At 43.7% G+C, this 19008-nt stretch overlaps 1 protein-coding gene across 8 annotated transcripts in view; it reads right to left on the bottom strand.

The window, feature by feature from the left end:
• Window positions 1–19008, bottom strand: part of plxna4 (plexin A4) — a 633380-nt gene that overhangs the window by 217136 nt on the left and 397236 nt on the right. For all 8 annotated transcript variants that reach the window (XM_087999383.1, XM_043714038.2, XM_087999382.1 and 5 more), the window contains one exon: window positions 14715–14868. In XM_087999383.1, coding sequence (XP_087855509.1) covers window positions 14715–14868 — 154 coding nt within the window. The remainder of the gene's footprint in view (window positions 1–14714; window positions 14869–19008) is intronic.

Below are 19008 nucleotides of genomic sequence, written 5' to 3' on the forward strand. Positions count from 1 at the left end.
ACAGTCTTCTTCATCATCTCCAGGAAAGGGAAGAGAATGCCTGAAGTCTCAGTTCATCATTTAGCCCTGTGCTCCCTGACTGCTATTGGGTCTAGCATTACCACCAATTCCATCCCTTAGCCTGGCTGCTGCCTGAGCCTCTCAACCCTGGCATCATACTTGACCCTGAGCTTCCAAAACCAGATGTGCCCCATTACCTATACATCCATCTACATAACACTGATGGCCGCCAGCTTCTATTTCAGCCCAACCATCTTGAAACCGGGACTTATGCTGTTCTCACCCAGTCAGGACTATTGAAAAGCACTTCAGTTTGACCTTTCATCCTGCAGTCTCCGTAATCTTGAGCTTATCTAAACCTCTACTAACCTGCACCAAGGTTTGTCCACTCATTATTCCCATGCTTGCTAGCCTGTCCAAATTAAATTCTCAGATTTACTTTCTAATTCCTTGTGGCCTTCTTTCCCCCATCATTGTCAGCTCCTAACAACCGTTTGAGATAGCAGCAATTACCTCCCCTGAAGTAGGGTCCTGGTCTAATGTCACATCTGAGAGGTGGCACCTCTGACAGTGCTGCACTCATGTTAAACTGTACTGAAGTGTCAATGAGAATTTTGACAAGGTCTTGGCTGGGACCTGAATACAAAATCTTCCAAGTGAGAGGCACAAGTGTTTACTCCCTGTGCCACATTGTCACTGTGTGGCTGCACTTGGTTGTTATTTAAGATCGGTTGAAACTGCTGTCTCAGTCCAGAGCATCTGAATGAAGAGCAGTGCTTACACCTTAAGTTTTGATTATTATTCCCGAATTGATGACTTAAGCTATTTACTGTCTTTGACCTATCTTGGTATTGTGTTTTCTCTCCTGTCTCATTGATTATGTAATTACTGTCTCATACCTCATCGACTATGTAATTAGCATCCTTTACTGCATTGATTGTGCCATTTGCTGGCTTTATCCAGGAGATACGAACCGTGCAATTGGATTTTCACAGCGAAGTGCATTGAATGGAATGGAATGGATGGGGAAAGGAGTTAACCTCACCTGGTTTTTAATGCAGTGAGAGTTGAAGAGATGTAGGCTTAACACTGTGTTTATCTCATGGGACTGAGGAGGGTCATCAGTGGCAATAAAGAGCCCAACTCCAGGGCTGTTGGAGACCACCCACACTGGGTGCTATCCAGACTGGTGGCAAACTGCCAACAATGCCAAGACAAAGAGTAACTACCCTGCAGCACTGTCATAATGATTACACCTAGCACCACTAGTGGCCAATGGTCTTCTTACCCCAAGTAGGGAGAAGGTCATTGTGGAAATTTTATCCTCATCCACCCGATGGTTCCCAACCTGGCTCCTGGAAGGGTGATCAGGAAAGGGATACCATTGCAAGGCCATGCCCAGCAAAAATACCCCTCAGAGTGTGGCAGAAATATTCACTGCGCATGAACTACCCCATCAGGGTAAATATCACAAAGCAGGGCTCATGAACTGGAATCCACTTCAACAAGAGGGAGCACCCTGGATTTTTCAAAAGATTGCTTAAGTACAGGGTATGGGCATCACCATTCAGACCAGCATTTATTGCCCGTCCCTAAATGCCCAGAGAGCAGATAACAGTCAACTACATTGCTGGGGTCTGGAGTCACATGTGGACCTGACCAGATAAGCACAGCAGTTTCCCTACTGAAAGGACATTAGTGAATCAGATGGGTTTTTCTGACAATCCAAAATGGATTCCATGGTCATCATTAGTCTCTTAATTCTAGATTTCGTTACTGAATTTGAATTCCACCAATTGCCACCTAGGAATGTGAACCCAGGTCCGTAGAACATTACCCAGTTCTTTGGATAATATCAGTAGACCATCAGATGGAGGGCAGCAGGATAATAATATAGCAACACAGAAAGTAAGCCATTCAGCCCTTGAGTCTGCTCCCACATTCATGACTGATCATTGAACTCAATCCCCTGTTCCTGCTTTCTCCACATACCCTTTGATCTCTTTAGCCGTGCAAATGATAGCTAACTCCTCCTTGGAAACTTTCAATGTTAGGCCTCAAACACTTTCTGCGCCAGAGAATTGCACAGGCCCACCACTCTCCTCATCAGAATCCTAAATGGCCTACCCATGTGACCCCGGTTCTGGATTTTTTAGTCATTTGGAACATCCTTCCTAGTCGTGTTGGAATTTTAAAGGTTACTATGCAACACAATTCCCCCTCACCCAATTCTTCAAAATTCCAGTGAATATAGTCCCAACTGAGCCAATCTCTCTTCACATGTCAATCCTGCCATCCCAGGAATCAGTCTGGTAAACCCTTGTGACACTCCTTCCACAACCAGAACATCCTTTGTAGGGTCAACCCTCCAATTCTGTAGCCCTATTCCAAACCAAATGAATCAATGGAAAATCCAGAGGCACATGCCTCAGCTGGGCCCACATTCTCTCCAAAGTGCCAACCCCATCGGGTGAGGCTCCATAACCTGAGGATAACTGTAACACATAAACCATCCTTCATCGTTTTTACTGAACTGAGCTGCCTCCCTGGCAGCTGAAAGAGAGATAAATCAATCCACACAAATCACGACTGACAATTAATCTATCTAAATTTTACATAATATATTTCCTGTTAGCGCTGCTCATTGTTAACCATCTGTTCCTGATTGTTTTGACAGGCTTGTTAAATACTTCATTTTAATGGTCGACTGAACAACACCCAGAGCTAGGCCTCCTGATGCCAGCTCAGAGAAGAGATTATTCCTTCACACAGACTGTACAGCCCTGTGCAGAGCACCAGGTTTGGAAATCAGGGAGAGGGAATGCATTTTAGAGCACATCGCCTCATCTTCAGACCAAAATTGTATGGACATGTCATCTATTGGCCATGTCAGAAATTTATTTGCATCCCTCAACCCCAGGAAGGTTTTGAAATCAGTCCGTAACCACTTTCACCTCAAAGTCAGAAAGGTCACTGTACTTGTATTTGAAGAGGAATGATGCAGATAGATTTAAAGAGGGTTTCTCATTTATTTTGACAGAGGAGAATAGCTATTACAAAAAAGCTGTGACACTCCTAACATGACCATTCTACATTCAAAAAAAAATCCGCAAGCAATTTTAGCCAAGCGTGGTTTGACCGAAAGAGCTCCTTTAAATGCCCAGCATAATTCTTTTTCCTTTTTATTTTAATCGGACAAGCTATAAACCATCTCTGGGGCAGGTGGGGCTTGAACCCAGACATTCTGGGACAGAGGGAGGGATAATACCACAGGCACCACAAGACCCCCATGTCCAACATAATTAATGAACCCATATCTGTCTTCCCCTTCCTCCCCCACTAGAGACACCAAAAGCCTACATTGCCATCAGATGTCCTTAATGAATATGGTCCATGGACAAGCAGCAAATACATTTCTACAGCAACCACCTGGAGAATTTCAACAATTTCCACTAGAGATTTCCAAAGATCAAGGATATTTCCTTTGCTGGCTCTAAAGGTTTTCAGCAAACCCATTGTAATTCTCACATTTGTTCGGCAAAACAAAGTCAAAAATCACACAACACCAGGTTATAGTCCAACAGGTTTAATTAGAAACACTAGCTTTCGGAGCGCTGTTCATTCATCAGATGGTTGTGGCACCTGATGAAGGAGCAGCGCTCTGAAAGCTGGTGTTTCCAATTAAACCTGTTGGACTATAACCTGGTGTTGTGTGATTTTTAACTTTGTACACCCCAGTCCAACAGCGGCATCTCCAAATCATGAGAATTACAGTCATATAACTGCTCAATAATTGGAGTAATTGTGAAAATAACCTCCTCAAAAATAGAATGGCTTGGAATTGGACACAGGATCGGGACTGCTAGACCTTTATTAGACAATGGTATTGGAGGATCAGAACCCAATAAAGTTAAGATATGGATTAAATATGGCCAACTTGAATGTCGGGACAGACTCGAGGGTCTGAATGATCTATTCCTGTTCCAGTGTTCTGAGGAGGAAATGTCACAGTCAAACAATGCACTCATGTAACATCAACATTTTTTTTTAGATTACTTACAGTGTGGAAACAGGCCCTTCGGCCCAACAAGTCCACACCGACCCGCCGAAGCGAAACCCACCCATACCCCTACATTTACTCCTTACCTAACACTACGGGCAATTTAGCATGGCCAATTCACCTGACCTGCATATCTTTGGACTATGGGAGGAAACCGGAGCACCCGGAGGAAACCCACGCAGACACGGGGAGAACGTGCAAACTCCACACAGTCAGTCGCCTGAGGCGGGAATTGAACCCGGGTCTCTGGCGCTGTGAGGCAGCAGTGCTAACCACTGTGCCACCGTGCCACTGAAAATTCTTCTCATCCATAGCTCAAGAACTTGATGGCAACTCAGAGTAAGAGACGACATAGAACATAGAATAGTACAGCACAGAAACAGATCCTTCAGCCTACCATGTCTGTGTCAGCAATGATGCTATTCTAAACTAATCCCATCTGCCTGCACACAGTCTGCATTTCTCTATTCCCTGCTTGCTCACGTGTATGTCTAAATACCTCTTAATGAGAAAGGACTGCAGATGCTGAAGATCAGAGTTGAGATTGTAGTACTGGAAAAGCACAGCAGGTCAGGCAGCATCCAAGGAGCAGGAGAATCGACATTTCGGACATAAGCAGTTCCAAGATGAAGGTCTTATGCCCGAAATGTTGATTCTCCTGCTCCCCGGGTGCTCCCTGACCTGCTGTGCTTTTATAGTATCGCACTCTCGACTCGAAATACCTCTTGAACTTGCTATCATTTCTGCTTCTGTCATGCCCCTGGCATTAGGTTTCAGGCATCTACCACCCTTTGTGTAAAAAAAATTGGCATCCTTCAGCTCCTTTAAATTTTCCACCTCTCACTTTAACCAAATGCCCCCTAATATTTGACATTTCCACCCTGGGAAAAAGACTTCAATTATCCACCCTATCCATGACTCTCAATTTTACACACTTTTGGTACCCCTCAACCTCTGACACTCTCGTGAAAACAATCCAAGTTTGTCCAATCTCTTCTTCTAACTAATACACACCAAACCAGGCAACAGGTGAAAATGTGTTGCTGGAAAAGCGCAGCAGGTCAGGCAGCATCCAAGGAACAGGAGAATCGACGTTTCGGGCATGAGCCCTTCTTCAGGACCAAACCAGGCAACACCCTAGTCAACATCTTTTACACTCTCTCCAAAGCCTCCACCATACTTCCTGCAGTGTGGTGACCAGAAATGCACACCCTACTCCAATTGTGACCTAACTAAAGTTAGATATATACAAAGTTTTATACATAGTTTTTTTTTTATTTTTGTGGAGTTACAAACTGAAACGGACGTTGGACTTATACAATTGAAATGTTTTCCAACTTGAAAATCAAGTGTTGGCATATTGCTGTGCTGTGCAATACAACATTGCTTTGTGGAAGCAGTAAGACGGAGAATTCAAGACTGAGTGACACTGAGAATCTTTCAACCTGATGGAAATTCTGCTTGACAACAGCCCTCTGATTGGCTGAGCTGCAGAGTGTTAAGAAGCTGTAAGTGACAAGAGCAGCAGGGTGAAGAAACATCCAGAGTTTGCCGACAGAAAGCATCCATCCTGCTCCCCCCCCCCCCCCCCCCCCCCACCTCTCTCTCTCTCTCTCTCTCTCCCCATGTGGGGAGAAGCCAAGTAATCTAAGAAACCTTAAAAGAAATAATTCACACAAGACCCAAATTCACTTGATTAATGCTGAATTAAAAGGCTACTGTCAATGTATAGACAGCACCATGTCATCAGTGCAAAAATCAAAAATACCATAAGAAAAATAACTTTCCACCTCAGACTTTTGATTTTTAACGTTTTGCTTACTATATTTCTTTTTGCACCAATGATATTCATGGTAAAATGTTTGTCTTTTGTCTGTCTTAGAGATGATTTATACATTTGGGGGTTTGAAGGGATATAATTTAAGTTGCATGGATTAAAAACCCTTTCTTTTCACTGCTCTCATTAAAGTTGTGTGTCACAATAAACAGAAGTTTTGTTTAAACTGTCCTGAGTGGCAGTCACTCAGGTAAATTGGTAATGTGATGGTCTCATTGGGATTTTATACATGTTATGATGGCTTGGGGAACTGAGGGGAACAATGATCAGCACACGCTTTCTAGTTAAGTTGTGACATCAGCATATTCCACATGCCTTGCCATTTATTTACCCTTGATTTGCATTGAACGCTGTATAACTTCAATGCATTGTTTCTCAGGAACTTTTATGCATTCGTTCATAGGCTTTGGGCATCACTAACTTGGTCAGCATTTATTCCTATTCCTAATTGCCAGATGGTAGTTAGGAGTCAAACATATTGTTGTGCGTCTGAAGTCACATGTAAACCAGATACAGTAAGGTCGACAGACCTCCTTCCCTATAAGACATTAGAAAGCAAGAATTTTCTTTTAATCCCAAACAGCAGTGCATACACAATCATCATTAAGTTAATATTTCCCTTAATTCCATTGTGTTACTGAATTCAAATTTCTCAACTGAAAAGAGGGTCTGTTTCCACGCAGTACATCTCCGACTCTATGGTTTATCAAAGTTTCTTGGAAACAAAAGAATAAACTCACTTTTCAATGCCTGAAGACTTGTCAAAGGGCTTTACGCCAATGAGGTAGTTTTGTGGTGACAGAACTGTTTTGTTGCAGGAATCACAGCAGCAAATAGCATGCAGCAAGCCTGCACAGCAGTGAAGTGATAATGATAGATAAAACTGCATTTATGGCCAGCATCATCATGAATTTGAGAATCACACATGGACATGTATAAAGTTAGTGTGATGATTTTCAACTCTCATCCAGCATCAACCAATCATCTCATCCTAGACCTTTATGCAGAAATTCCTAAATACTTCGCATTGTTTTAGGGAATCCAGTCAACCCGAATAAATGTGCATTGCTCAGAGGATTTGTAAGGTAAAAGCTCTTACAAAGAAGCCACAAAGACCCAGCCCCAGCCCTCTACCCTGTCCCTGTAAATCTTACATTTCCCACAGCTAATCTATCTAACCTGCACATCCCTGGACACTATGGCAATTCAGAACAGCCAATCCATCGAACTTGCACATCTTTGGACTGTCAGAGGGAACCAGAGCACCTGGAGGAAAGTCACAAAGGAGAAATAACCGAGTCCTATGGGCGCAGAGGGATCGTCATTTTAAATGGCAGCACCCAATCTCCTTCATTGGGAGTACATACTTCAGACAGATTATCTGATCATTGTTTGTTATTACAGAATTCGAATATTGCTGAAAGAAAAATGACATATTTTGTTGAAACTTCATATCTTTCACAGGTCAGTGTATAAGTAATACGAATGTAAAGGGAAACGGCTTCAATACTGTATGGGAGGAGAATGCTAATTAGTGGGCAAGTGAAATCTGATAATGAGCCATTGCCATGGAAAAGGCACCAATTAGATGATGATTGACAGTTAACTGCCAAGTTTTGTATGTGGGCTGTATTTCAGAAATACTGGAAGATCATATTAACAGCATATCCTTTTAGATGTTCATAATGTTATGAAGATGTGGGCGTACTGTACCTTTAAGGGGTAGCTGGTTGCCTGGAAATGACAAAACAGATTTGAATTAGGCCAATCAGTTTAAATTATACCCTGAAAAAATACCAAATTCCAATCAGGTTTGAATTGAGTATATTGACAATCTTAAAAGCCAATGACACAATCCAATGCTTTGGGGTACAAGACCAGGGAAAATTGAACAGTTGGGAGGAGAACTGCCACAAGACCAATAGGTGTAGACTACTAGTCAAAATACTCTGAGAGGTACCTGTCTAGAGAAGAGTTTGCACAGAGAAAAACCTCAACATTGCCCTGGGGAGCCAATCTACCAATGAAGATAAAGAGAAGGTTTGACCATTGGTTGCTTTTAAAATTTGAATTTTATTGCAAATCTTAATTGGGAGTTTTATTGGATGAGTATTATAGAAGGGAAGGTAAAAGATAGGTTAGAGGAAGGCATTGTAAATAGTTGTTCATTAATTATTCTCTGTTCTTACTTTAAGAAATAAAGTTGTTAACCTTCACTTTAAATAGTCCTTGGCCACTCAAAATTTTACAGATCACTGCACGGAATAAATCTTTTCTGTGTTGCTGGTTTTAAATTAAGCAGGAGGGTTTATCCCGTGTTGTAACAATAATAGGTAAGTTATTGATTGTAAACAGCCAGCTGATGCTTGCAAACCTCAAATTACAGTGGCCATATTAGATGTTATTTTAAAATGGCCAACATTTGAGAAATTATCCAGTACATGTAGAAAAGTAGCTGAAGAGTGATCTAGAATTATCAGTCAGGCTTACAAGATGGTGCATGTGTGTGCTGGAATCTTCATATATGAACACACAAGATACTTTTCTTTGCAGACAGAAGGAACATGGATACAGACTGCCCACCAACAAACCAGGTGATAGCTTTTCCCAGGTTGATTTCTCAGCATGATGCCTTAACCAATGAGAGTCAACTTGCTTTTTTAAAATTTAAATAAAGATTAGATTCCTTCCACTGTGGAAAGAGGCCCTTCAGGTCCACACTGACCCTCCAAAGAGTAACCCACCCAGACCCATTTCCCTCTAACTAATGCACCTAACACCATGGGCAATTTAGCATGGCCAATTCACCTAACCTGCATAAATTTAGACTATGGTAGGAAAGCCATGCAGACACGGGGAGAATGTGCAAACTCTACACAGACAATCACCCGAGGCTGGAATCAAACATGGGTCCATGGCGCTGTGAGCAGCAGTACAAACCACTGAGCCACCCAACAGCTACTGCAAGAAAGTTTGGCAGTTCATTGTCAGTCATTATCCACCAAAGTCTACTTCCCAACCAACATGCAGTGTTCTCTCATAAAACATAAATGTTGTATTTTTCCCTTTACATTGACATTTCTTGTGAAATGTCCTGATGAGCGTGAGACAACATGTTAAAGCAAAACATGTCTGTGTTAATGATGTCTACCACATTGGGGAGACCTCCCTAGCTTTTCAAATAATACCATGGGGTCTTCTATTTCCACCGGAGGGGTCAGATGGTTTAACATCTCATCTGAAAGTTGGCACTTTTGATTATGGAGCACTTCAGCTGTCAATGTGGATCTTAGGCGGCAGCAAGATTTGAACCCAGAACCTTCCTATTCAGAGGTGAAAGTGCTGACACTGATCTCATGCCATCACCTGTGAATGGTGGGAATGAACAGGAACAGCTCATAAATATTTTCAGCTTGGACTGACTATTCCAGAGCATATTCAACATTGACTTTCCTGTGAATAGCTAAACATCTTTTAAAAAATTTAATCATAAATTTGTTGAAATGTACAGTTTTGTGAACATCAAGAAATTTTCCATTTAATGTGACTGTGCATCAACACATTTTCTTCTGTTTAATTACATACATTTATTTGCACGCCTTTATGTTTTTAATATTACTCTGACCTGTATTCAGAGCACATCAGCCAGTCTGAGAGTCAAACTGGTCACCTAATTTAAAATGTAATTAAAATATCGGCAGATAGGGAGGCCTGAAAATTAATATTATTTTTCCCATTAACCACGATGAAGCGGTAAACGGCACTGAGAAACCACATCAATTTGAATTATTCTGGCTTTGACAATGCAAACAGTAACGAGGGGGTAGGAGTGCTGGGACATGGTTTCGGCTCAGTGGTGTTGGTTTAATCAATGCAGTTCACCCGAGAAAAAAAACAACAAAAACCCACACAATGACCACTGAAGTAAGTACAAAATACGTTTAACGTGAATCAAGTTTCTGTGACCACTTGCGCAAATTTAACAAACATTACCCTAAATGTTGGCTGCACCCTAGGTTGAATACCAAAGGAATAGGAACAGGGAGAGGCCACTCAGCCCCTCAGGCCTGTTCAACAATTTCAATGAGATCATGGCTGATCTGTTATCGAACTCCATATACCTGCCTTTGGCCCTTAATCCTGTGCTATCAAAAAAATTACCTTTCTCAGATTTAAAACTAACTCCTGATCAACAACTGAGGTGGGTTTGAAGGCCTTAATTCATAGATACTCGAAGTATGAAACTGGGTTCATCTGCGCAAACTGACAGAACTTAAAAGCATTCGAATGTTTTGTTTTTAAATTACTAAGAAATGGACCATAAGGTATCCTAAAATTTTTCTGCACCAGCTTTTTCAGTCATGTTATCTAAATTACTTCAAGTTGAATGTTTAAAACAATCAAGGATTAATTTTGAAAGCAAAATTTCAGTTTTAGGACACTGGCTGATTGTGTAGGTTTTGCCTTCAACAACATAGAGATTAAACCTGGACAAAACTGTGAGAGAAAGAAAAGCCTCTTGACACAATTGCCACCCAAATCATGGCGGTGTCAAAAGAGGAAGACGATCATCGTGTGTCTACAGCACGGGATCTCCTTCAATGCCTCTTCAGAGCAGAGTCAATGTTTATGTACTACCCTTGAAGAGCCCTACCCATGCCAACTGGTACCTGATTATAAAACTGTGGATCTCAGTTATTAAGACATTTTAACAACTTGCATTGTTCCAACTGTCTCTCCCTTTGGCATCTATAACATAAACTGACATTTTCGACAGGAACATCTGGCACAGAGGGTCATTACAGAGAGACTGTTTCCTCTCGCGAGAGATAGGGGCATTGTCTTAAAATTACAGTGAGCCATTCAAGAGTAAAACCATGAAGAGCATTTTCATTCACCAAATCTGGTGGAAATCTAGAACTCACTCCCCCAAACCTCTGACAGTCAATTAAAGCTTTTAAGCCTGAGATTGATAAAACTTCAGACAAAGTTATATTCAGTGCAAGAGCATAGATGGCACAGTAGTAAGAATAAGGAGAGAGGAGGCATGCAGGGGGGAGTTAGGGAGTGAAGAGGAATGCAGGGGGAGTTAGGGGATGATGGGGCATGCAGGGGAGTTAGGGGGTGAGGAGGCATGCGGGGGGTTAGGGGTGAGGAGGCATGCAGGGGGGAGTTGGGCGGTGATGAGGCATGTGGGGATGGGGTGAAGGGTGATGAGGTATACAGGGGGAGTTAGTATGTGATGAGACATGCGGCGGGGTTAGGGGTGAGGAGGTATGCGGGGGGGGGTTAGGGGGTGAGGAGGCATGCGGGGGGGTTAGGGGGTGAGGAGACATGCGGGGGGGTTAGGGGTGAGGAGGCATGCGGGGGGGGGTTAGGGGTGAGGAGGCATGCGGAAGGGTTGGGGGTGAGGAGGCATGCGGGGTGGTTGGGGGAGGAGGCATGCGGGGGGGTTAGGGGGTGAGGAGGCATGCGAGGGGGTTAGGGGTGAGGAGGCATGCGGGGGGGTTAGGGGTGAGGAGGCATGCGGGGGAGTTGGGGGGAGGAGGCATGCGGGGGGGTTAGGGGGTGAGGAGGCATGCGGGGGGGTTAGGGGGGAGGAGGCATGCGGGGGGGTTAGGGGTGAGGAGGCATGCGGGGGAGTTGGGGGGAGGAGGCATGCAGGGGGGTTAGGGGGTGAGGAGGCATGCGGGGGGGTTAGGGGGTGAGGAGGCATGCGGGGGGAGTTAGGGGTGAGGAGACATGCGGGGGGTTTAGGGGTGAGGAGACATGCGAGGGGGTTAGGGGTGAGGAGACATGCGGGGGGGTTAGGGTTGAGGAGGCATGCGGGGGGGTTAGGGGGGAGGAGGCATGCGGGGGGGTTAGGGGGGAGGAGGCATGCGGGGGAGTTAGGGGGTGAGGAGACATGCGGGGGGGTTAGGGGGTGAGGAGACATGCGGGGGGGGTTAGGGGTGAGGAGGCGTGCGGGGGGGTTAGGGGTGAGGAGACATGCGGGGGGGTTAGGGGTGAGGAGACATGCGGGGGGTTTAGGGGTGAGGAGACATGCGGGGGGTTTAGGGGTGAGGAGACATGAGGGGGGGTTAGGGGGTGAGGAGTTTATGAGAAATTCAAGGTTCAGAAGACACAAGCACGGAAACTGAAAGAATGTGAAACTGAGGATAATTCAGAATAGGCAAGAAATTGAAACTAGAATAGAATTCAGAAATCAAACAAATCCAGTCAATTTTGAGAGGTCAAAATTTCTCTGAATGAGCTGTAACTTAAAAATGCAGGCTGGGGGCAGAGATAAACGTTGGCTGTGTGGGTCAATATCGAGTCTTTCTTCTTCTCAGTATTTCTGTCTTGCCAGGGTCAAAGGACCTACTCAGAGTTCAGACTATCTTGTCCCTGAAGCTGAAAGGATACAGAGGGATTCCAACTGAGTTACGCACAACAAAAATAATCTTAAATTTTGCAAAGTTACCACCTTATTGATCCAAGCAGTACTTAGCCACATCAGTGTACACTTGAACTGTCAAACACAGTTTCAGCAGTAATTGATTTTTCTATTAGGTTTAATGCAGGTTACTCCTCAACATCTTGTCCTTCTGTCGAGACGGCATTTCCAGGTACTCGTTTTCTCCCCATTTATTTTAATGGATGCAATTTGTCTTAAGTGCAATTTTCTTGTAAAAATTTCAGTTTGCAGCTGTTTTTTTCAGAACATAACGTTCAACGCAGAATGACTCCTCAGTGAAAGTCAAGAGGTTTTAAGTAAGAAGGTGGTGGATGCTGGATGTGAATAACTGCTGGGTGTCATTCAGAGACCCAGTGCAATATGGACCACTGAGGAACTCAGGTGTGGTTGATGGGTTATAGTGATCACGGGTACAAGTCTCCTTTAAAAAGCCAACCGGCTGAAAGGAACGTGGAGTGTTCTTAGTAGAAAGCAAAGAGCTTTCAAGAATGAAAAAAATTCCTAGGTTCACCATAGCTTCAGCACTGAATGTCATGAAATTCCTTCAAGCACCTTGTCTTGTTATGGGTTTATCTATGGAGATCAGCAGCTTCTGAAGGATGCAAAGACTCCTCTGATGGTAAAATACTGCAGCTGAAGCATTGCAGAATATCATTTCCCAAAGAAGGAATATGCAACACAATGTCACTGGCTGATACTTCATGCACCATCAAATCCCAAGAAAGCAAGCTAAGAAATCAAGGAACATTTTGGTCCATGCACACAATTCCATCTATTGTAAATTCTCTCAAATGTTTTGCCCCCTACTTTTGCATTCCCATGAAAAGTCTGCACGCTCATGTTTAGAAGGGTCATTTGCTTAAATATTTTTCCCTCCCGTTGTAAACATGTCACATTGTAATTACATTCTCTCAGCACCCACAATGATGTAACTCGTCTTCTCAAAGAGGCTATAATTACAGGTTATATTTATTGAGCTCCCAATCAACATAATCATAGGAATTTAAAAAGGCAAATTATTAAACAGTTCTGTGAATTGTAGGGCTTCCACCAGGCAGAGCTATGCATCTCTCCAAAGATGCCCACTCCCATAGTTACACCCACAGCATCACTGATGTGTTCTGAGCAATTTGCTTTATCCTGACAATCAATGTTATAGAGTCATAGAGATGTACAGCACGGAAACAGACCCTTCAGTCCAACCTGTCCATGCCAACCAGATATCCCAACCCAATCTAGTCCCACCTGCCAGCACCTGGCCCATATCCCTCCAAACCCTTCCTATTCATATACCCATCCAAATACCTCTTAACTGTTGCAACTGTGCTAGCCCCTACCACTTCCTCTGGCAGCTTATTTCCTCTGAGTGAAAACGTTGCCCCTTAGGTCTCTTTTATAGACACAAGACTGACTAGTTGGTAATTGTCAGGGATTTCCCTATTCCCCTTCTTGAAAAAAGGAAGAACATTTGCCTCCTTCCAATCCTCCGGTACGACTCCCATGGAGAGTGAGGAATCAAAGATTCATTGGAATTCAGAAGAATGAGGGAGGATCTTATAGAAACATATAAAATTATGAAGGGAGTTGATAAAATAGAAGTCGAGAGGATGTTTCCACTGAAAGGTGAAACTAGGACAAGAGGGTATGACCTCAAGATTAGGGGAAGCAGAACTGAGAAGGAACGTCTTCACCCAGAGGGTTGTTAACACTACTGTTTTATTCATTCACAGGATGAGGGCGTTGCTGACTAAATCAGCATTTATTGCCAATCCTCGAGGGCAGTTAGAGTCAATGACATTGCTGTGGGTCTGGAGTCACATGTAGGCTAGGGTAGGCAAGGGTGGAAGTTTCCTTCCCTTAGGACACAAGTGAACCAAAATGCAGTTTTTTTTTTTTCCCCAAAAGTCAATTCATGATCAACATTAGACTCTTAATTCTAGATTTTTATTGAACTCAAATTCTAACTTCAGCCTGAGTTGGATTTGAATGCATGTCCCCAGAACATTACCTGGGTCTCTGGAGTAACAGTCTAATAATCTAGCCATCACTTCCCCCAGGGTCCACAGACTATTAATAAAAGGAACTATTCAACACCATCATTTTACTTTAAAACTGAAAGCAGAGCAGTTTAGATAACTATATCTCAGCATGATGGGTACTTTCTGTGCTGAAAGTTTGCATGAAAAGCCATGTCCAATTTCAGAAATTGAGTAGAAAATGTAATGAGTCATGTTTGAGGCAAAGCTGAAGCTAGTAAACCCCTCAGTGCAAGAGATTTTCTTCCCACAGTGAGCTCCCAATGCCCTTTACCCTCTCATGTCTGGATGAACACACTGCGCTCTTCAGAGTCTAATTCCTACCTTTGTCTGTCAGGATTCGAGGCACCTCCTTCTCTGCCGGTGAAATGCATTGGATCATGTTCCCGATCACCAGGCCATCCATCTCGGCAAAGTCTTCAAACGTACAGTTGACACCCACAGACAGTTCAGGAACATTGTGAGCTTCCAGCACCAGCTGGGAAAAGACAGTAAACAAAAAGTCAAAAAGTTATTCTTGTAGCTTTTGGTTAGTATAGACACAAACAGACAATGCAAACAAATCTCTCAGTTTCTGACTGAATCGTATTTCTATTTGCCCCCAACCAGCTTTCTCCATGTACTGACCTTTATCTTCTATTGTAATATATCTTTTATTGAGTGGCTTGATACTGCACAATGAGCTATGATTGAAGACAGACTGATCGAGGAGAAAGTAAAGTCAAGAACTACCTTCAGCCTTAGGCTTCAAAATAACACGATTTATTCCACAATTTCTTATTAAATACTGCTATACAGGTAACCATGGATATACCAGGCTCTGAATTATAGTTACATCAGATATGGACAACCCCATCTTTGTGTGCTCATATCTTTGTTTCTTGACAAGAATCTCATTCTGACATATCTTCAAAAGTGCTCTTTCTGGAATGTTCTAACGCTGCCCACACCGTCCTATTTTTTTCTCAGAGACATGCAGCTGTGTGTCATCAACTCAAAGTGACTCTAGGGTCTTGAAGCCCTTACACAACAATACACTTTCTCTGTGCTGCTTCCAATGTAACTATATCATTTTAAATAAGCCCACAGATGTGGTCTCAGGAACACCCAGCATCCCATTTGCCATCCAGTGACAAGGGCTCAGTTTAATATCTCACCAAGTCAGCACCTCGGACAGTACAACAGTCTCTCAGTGCTACACCAGGATGTCTGGTTGATTGTGTGCTCAAACCTCTGAAATTGAACTAAGCGAGAGTGTGAACCACTGAGCCAATGCCTACGTCTTATGATTGGCTCAGTGGAAAGATACACAAACATGAATTTTACATGTCAAATCAAGAGTGAGGAATTGGGAACAATGAGAATCTCAGTGTTCAATTGGAAAATATAGAGACAGAGAAAGTAGGAGCATGAGTAGCCTATTTGGCCCTTCAAGCCTATTCCATTCTTTAAAATGATCAATTCTGATCATCCAACTCAGATACACATTCTTTCCATACCCTTTAATCCTTTTAGCTCTAAGAACTACATCATACTCCATTTTGAAAACATTCAATTTTATGACCTCAGCAGCTTTCTGTGGCAGAGAATTCCACAGGCTCACTACTCTCTGGTGAAGATATTTCTCCTTACCTCAGTCCTAAAAGCCTGTATCCTTAAACTGTGACACCTATTATTCGCCTCCCTGGTCATCAGGAACATCCTTCCTGCACTGACTGTCTCATCCTGTTAGAATTTTATAGGGTTTTATGAAATGCCCCCCACTCACTCTTCCAGAGGTAAATGTTCCCTCATTCCATTTCGGACCAGCAGCAGGGTACTGAGTAACCATAGAAACATCACCGCTCCGAGGTTTAGAGACATCTCTGACATACAAACAGTCTTTGGCACTGATACGATAATCGTCCCTTCACATATCCTTCACATATCTTCCTTCCCCCAACAGATGTCTAGAAACTCACTATTTATACCTTTTCCTTCTTAGTATTTTTATTTTGTAAAGTAAATCAAATGAGGAATGTTTACACTAAAGAAAATAAACACTTCCCATTTCAGTGCCTTCCCAGAGATTTTCCTGCACATCCACCCACATCATCTGCTGTGGCCGGTGCTCTCGATGTGGTCTCCTCTACAGCGGGGAGGCAGGACGCCAACTCGCAGAGCATTTCAGGGAACCTCTCTGAGACACACGCACCCAACAACCCCACCATCCTGTGGCCAATCTCTTCAACTCCCCATTCTACTCCCCCATGGACATGCAAGTCCTGGGCCTCCTCCACCGCCAAATCAAAGCCACCCGACACCTGGAGGAAGAACGCCTCATCTCCCGCAAGGGGACCCTTCAACAATATGGCATCAATATTGACTTCACTAGTTCCCAAATCTCCCCTCCCCCCACCTCATCCCAGATCCAAACCTCCAACTCAGCACCGTCCTCTTGAACTGTCCAACTGGTCTATCTTCACTCCCATCTATCTACTCCACCCTCTGTACCAACCTACCACAATCACCTCCCACCTGCATCCACCTGTCACCTCCCTAACTACCTTCCCTCCACCCCCACCCCCATCCTCCTATTTATCTCTCAGCCCCCTTCCCCCTCCACATCCGTGAAGGAGGGCTTATGCCCGAAATGTCGATTCTCCTGCTCCTCGGATGCTGCCTGACCTGCTGTGCTTATCCAGCACCACACTTTTCTGCTCTGACTCTCCAGCATCTGCAGTCCTCATTTCTCCCAATTACAGCACAACCTAATACAATACAAATCGTCCTTAACATTGCTCAGCAATATACTTTGTCTCAGACCTCAGAAGGTGGTGTAGTGGTTACATCACTGGGCTAGTCATCCAGAATTGAGGTTAATGTGCTGAGTACATAGGCTCAAATCCCACCATGGGCACATGGCGAAACTGAAAAATCTGGAGCAAAACTCTAGTGTTCTGGTGGCCATATAACCACGATAGATTATTGTCAAAATAAAACTATCTGGTTCACCGATGTCCTTTCAAGAAGAATTCTGCGGTCCTTACTTAGCCTGATCTACATGCGACTCCAAACCTACAGCGGTGCGGTTGACTCTTTATAGACCTCGAGGCAAACAAGGCATGAGCAATAATAGCTGGATAAGCCAACGATGCTCTCACATCATGAATGAGTCAAAGATATCTGGTGTGTGATGGACTTATGTTTTTCTGAATTTTCCACCCCAGTTATGCTGTAGCCTCTGAATAAGACCACAAGAAACAGGAGCAGGAGTAGGCCATTCAGCTCGTTGAGTCTGCTCCAGCGTGCAATAGGATCATGGTTGACCCGACACTCCTCATGTCCACTTTCCTCTTAACACTTGATTAAGATGATCGATTAGGAACGATGTGTGTGCTGTGGGAGCTTGTATTTACGGAGCATATTTAACAAGGAAAGTTGCTTCACTGGAGAAGCCAACGATGCCCTCACAGGGCATAAGCCCTGAAGAAGGGCTTATGCCCGAAACGTCGATTCTCCTGTTCCCTGGATGCTGCCTGACCTGCTGCGCTTTTCCAGCAACACATTTTCAGCTCTGATCTCCAGCATCTGCAGTCCTCACTTTCTCCTCACTGAAGCATTGCCAAACATAATTGGACAATAAGCCAATTGGACAAAGGAGATATCAGGATAGATCACCACTGACATGATCAATAGGTGGTGCAATGGTAGTGTCCCTACCTCTGGGCCACAAGGACCAAGTTCAAGTCTTGCCTCAGAAAAGGGATGGCTGTGGAGATATGTTTTAATATGCCCAAACAGGTTAGGCTTAGCAACCACTGATTAAAAGCACAGGTTGATCAAAGGGTTTCTTGAAAGGAGGAAAGAGAGAGACAGCTAGTCTCAGAGAGAGAATTTCAAAGTTTACGGTCTAGACACCCGAAGACATGGCTGAGAAAGGAATGAGACCAAAACAGGCTAAACCTATACACATAAAGAAGACCCTCACAGACAGCAAAGGGTGGCCAGATTTGCCAAAGTCAAAACCACGAGCACATTTAAAGGCAACGGAATGGTGAATCTTTGTCCTGATGGATGTGTCAGGCAACCGATGGCAGAGGTCTGAGGTGGGGCCATTGAAGGTAAGAGGGAGGGCATGGGAGAACGTCTCCCAGAATAGGTCTAGCAAGAGCTGGCACTGCTTATCTGTCACTCTTATAAAAAGCATAATCAGCAACGCAGCCATCAACACACTGAAGGGGGTGAGAACTCCCTGATAGATGTCAAACAGGAGACGGACAGAGGGATACATGTCTGCTGTGCTGTAATGCAGTGCAATGTGATGAGTGTTTACAGGAACTAAGGATGGAATTTCTCACAGATTAGAGCTGACAAGTATATTTGACAAAAAGGAAAAGGGAAAATGAAAGCCATAACATTTGAACTACTTTAAAGAAATTGTAAAGACGTCAGGGCACTGGATGAAAAACTGGACTGTTTGGTCACCCTAAGTCAGCTGACAGACATTTCCATCTCATCATTGTGGGCTGATTGGAGTCCAAGTCACAGCCATGATAAATCAATGCTTTAACCACTGTAACACCCAATTCCAATTCCACCTAATCCTTACTCACCTTCTCAACAGGGTCAGCCCAAG

Source organism: Chiloscyllium plagiosum, unplaced genomic scaffold (genome assembly GCF_037043375.1).
Source record: "Chiloscyllium plagiosum isolate Xiang-an unplaced genomic scaffold, Cpla_swu_hap1 HiC_scaffold_23, whole genome shotgun sequence".
Taxonomy (NCBI): domain Eukaryota; kingdom Metazoa; phylum Chordata; class Chondrichthyes; order Orectolobiformes; family Hemiscylliidae; genus Chiloscyllium; species Chiloscyllium plagiosum.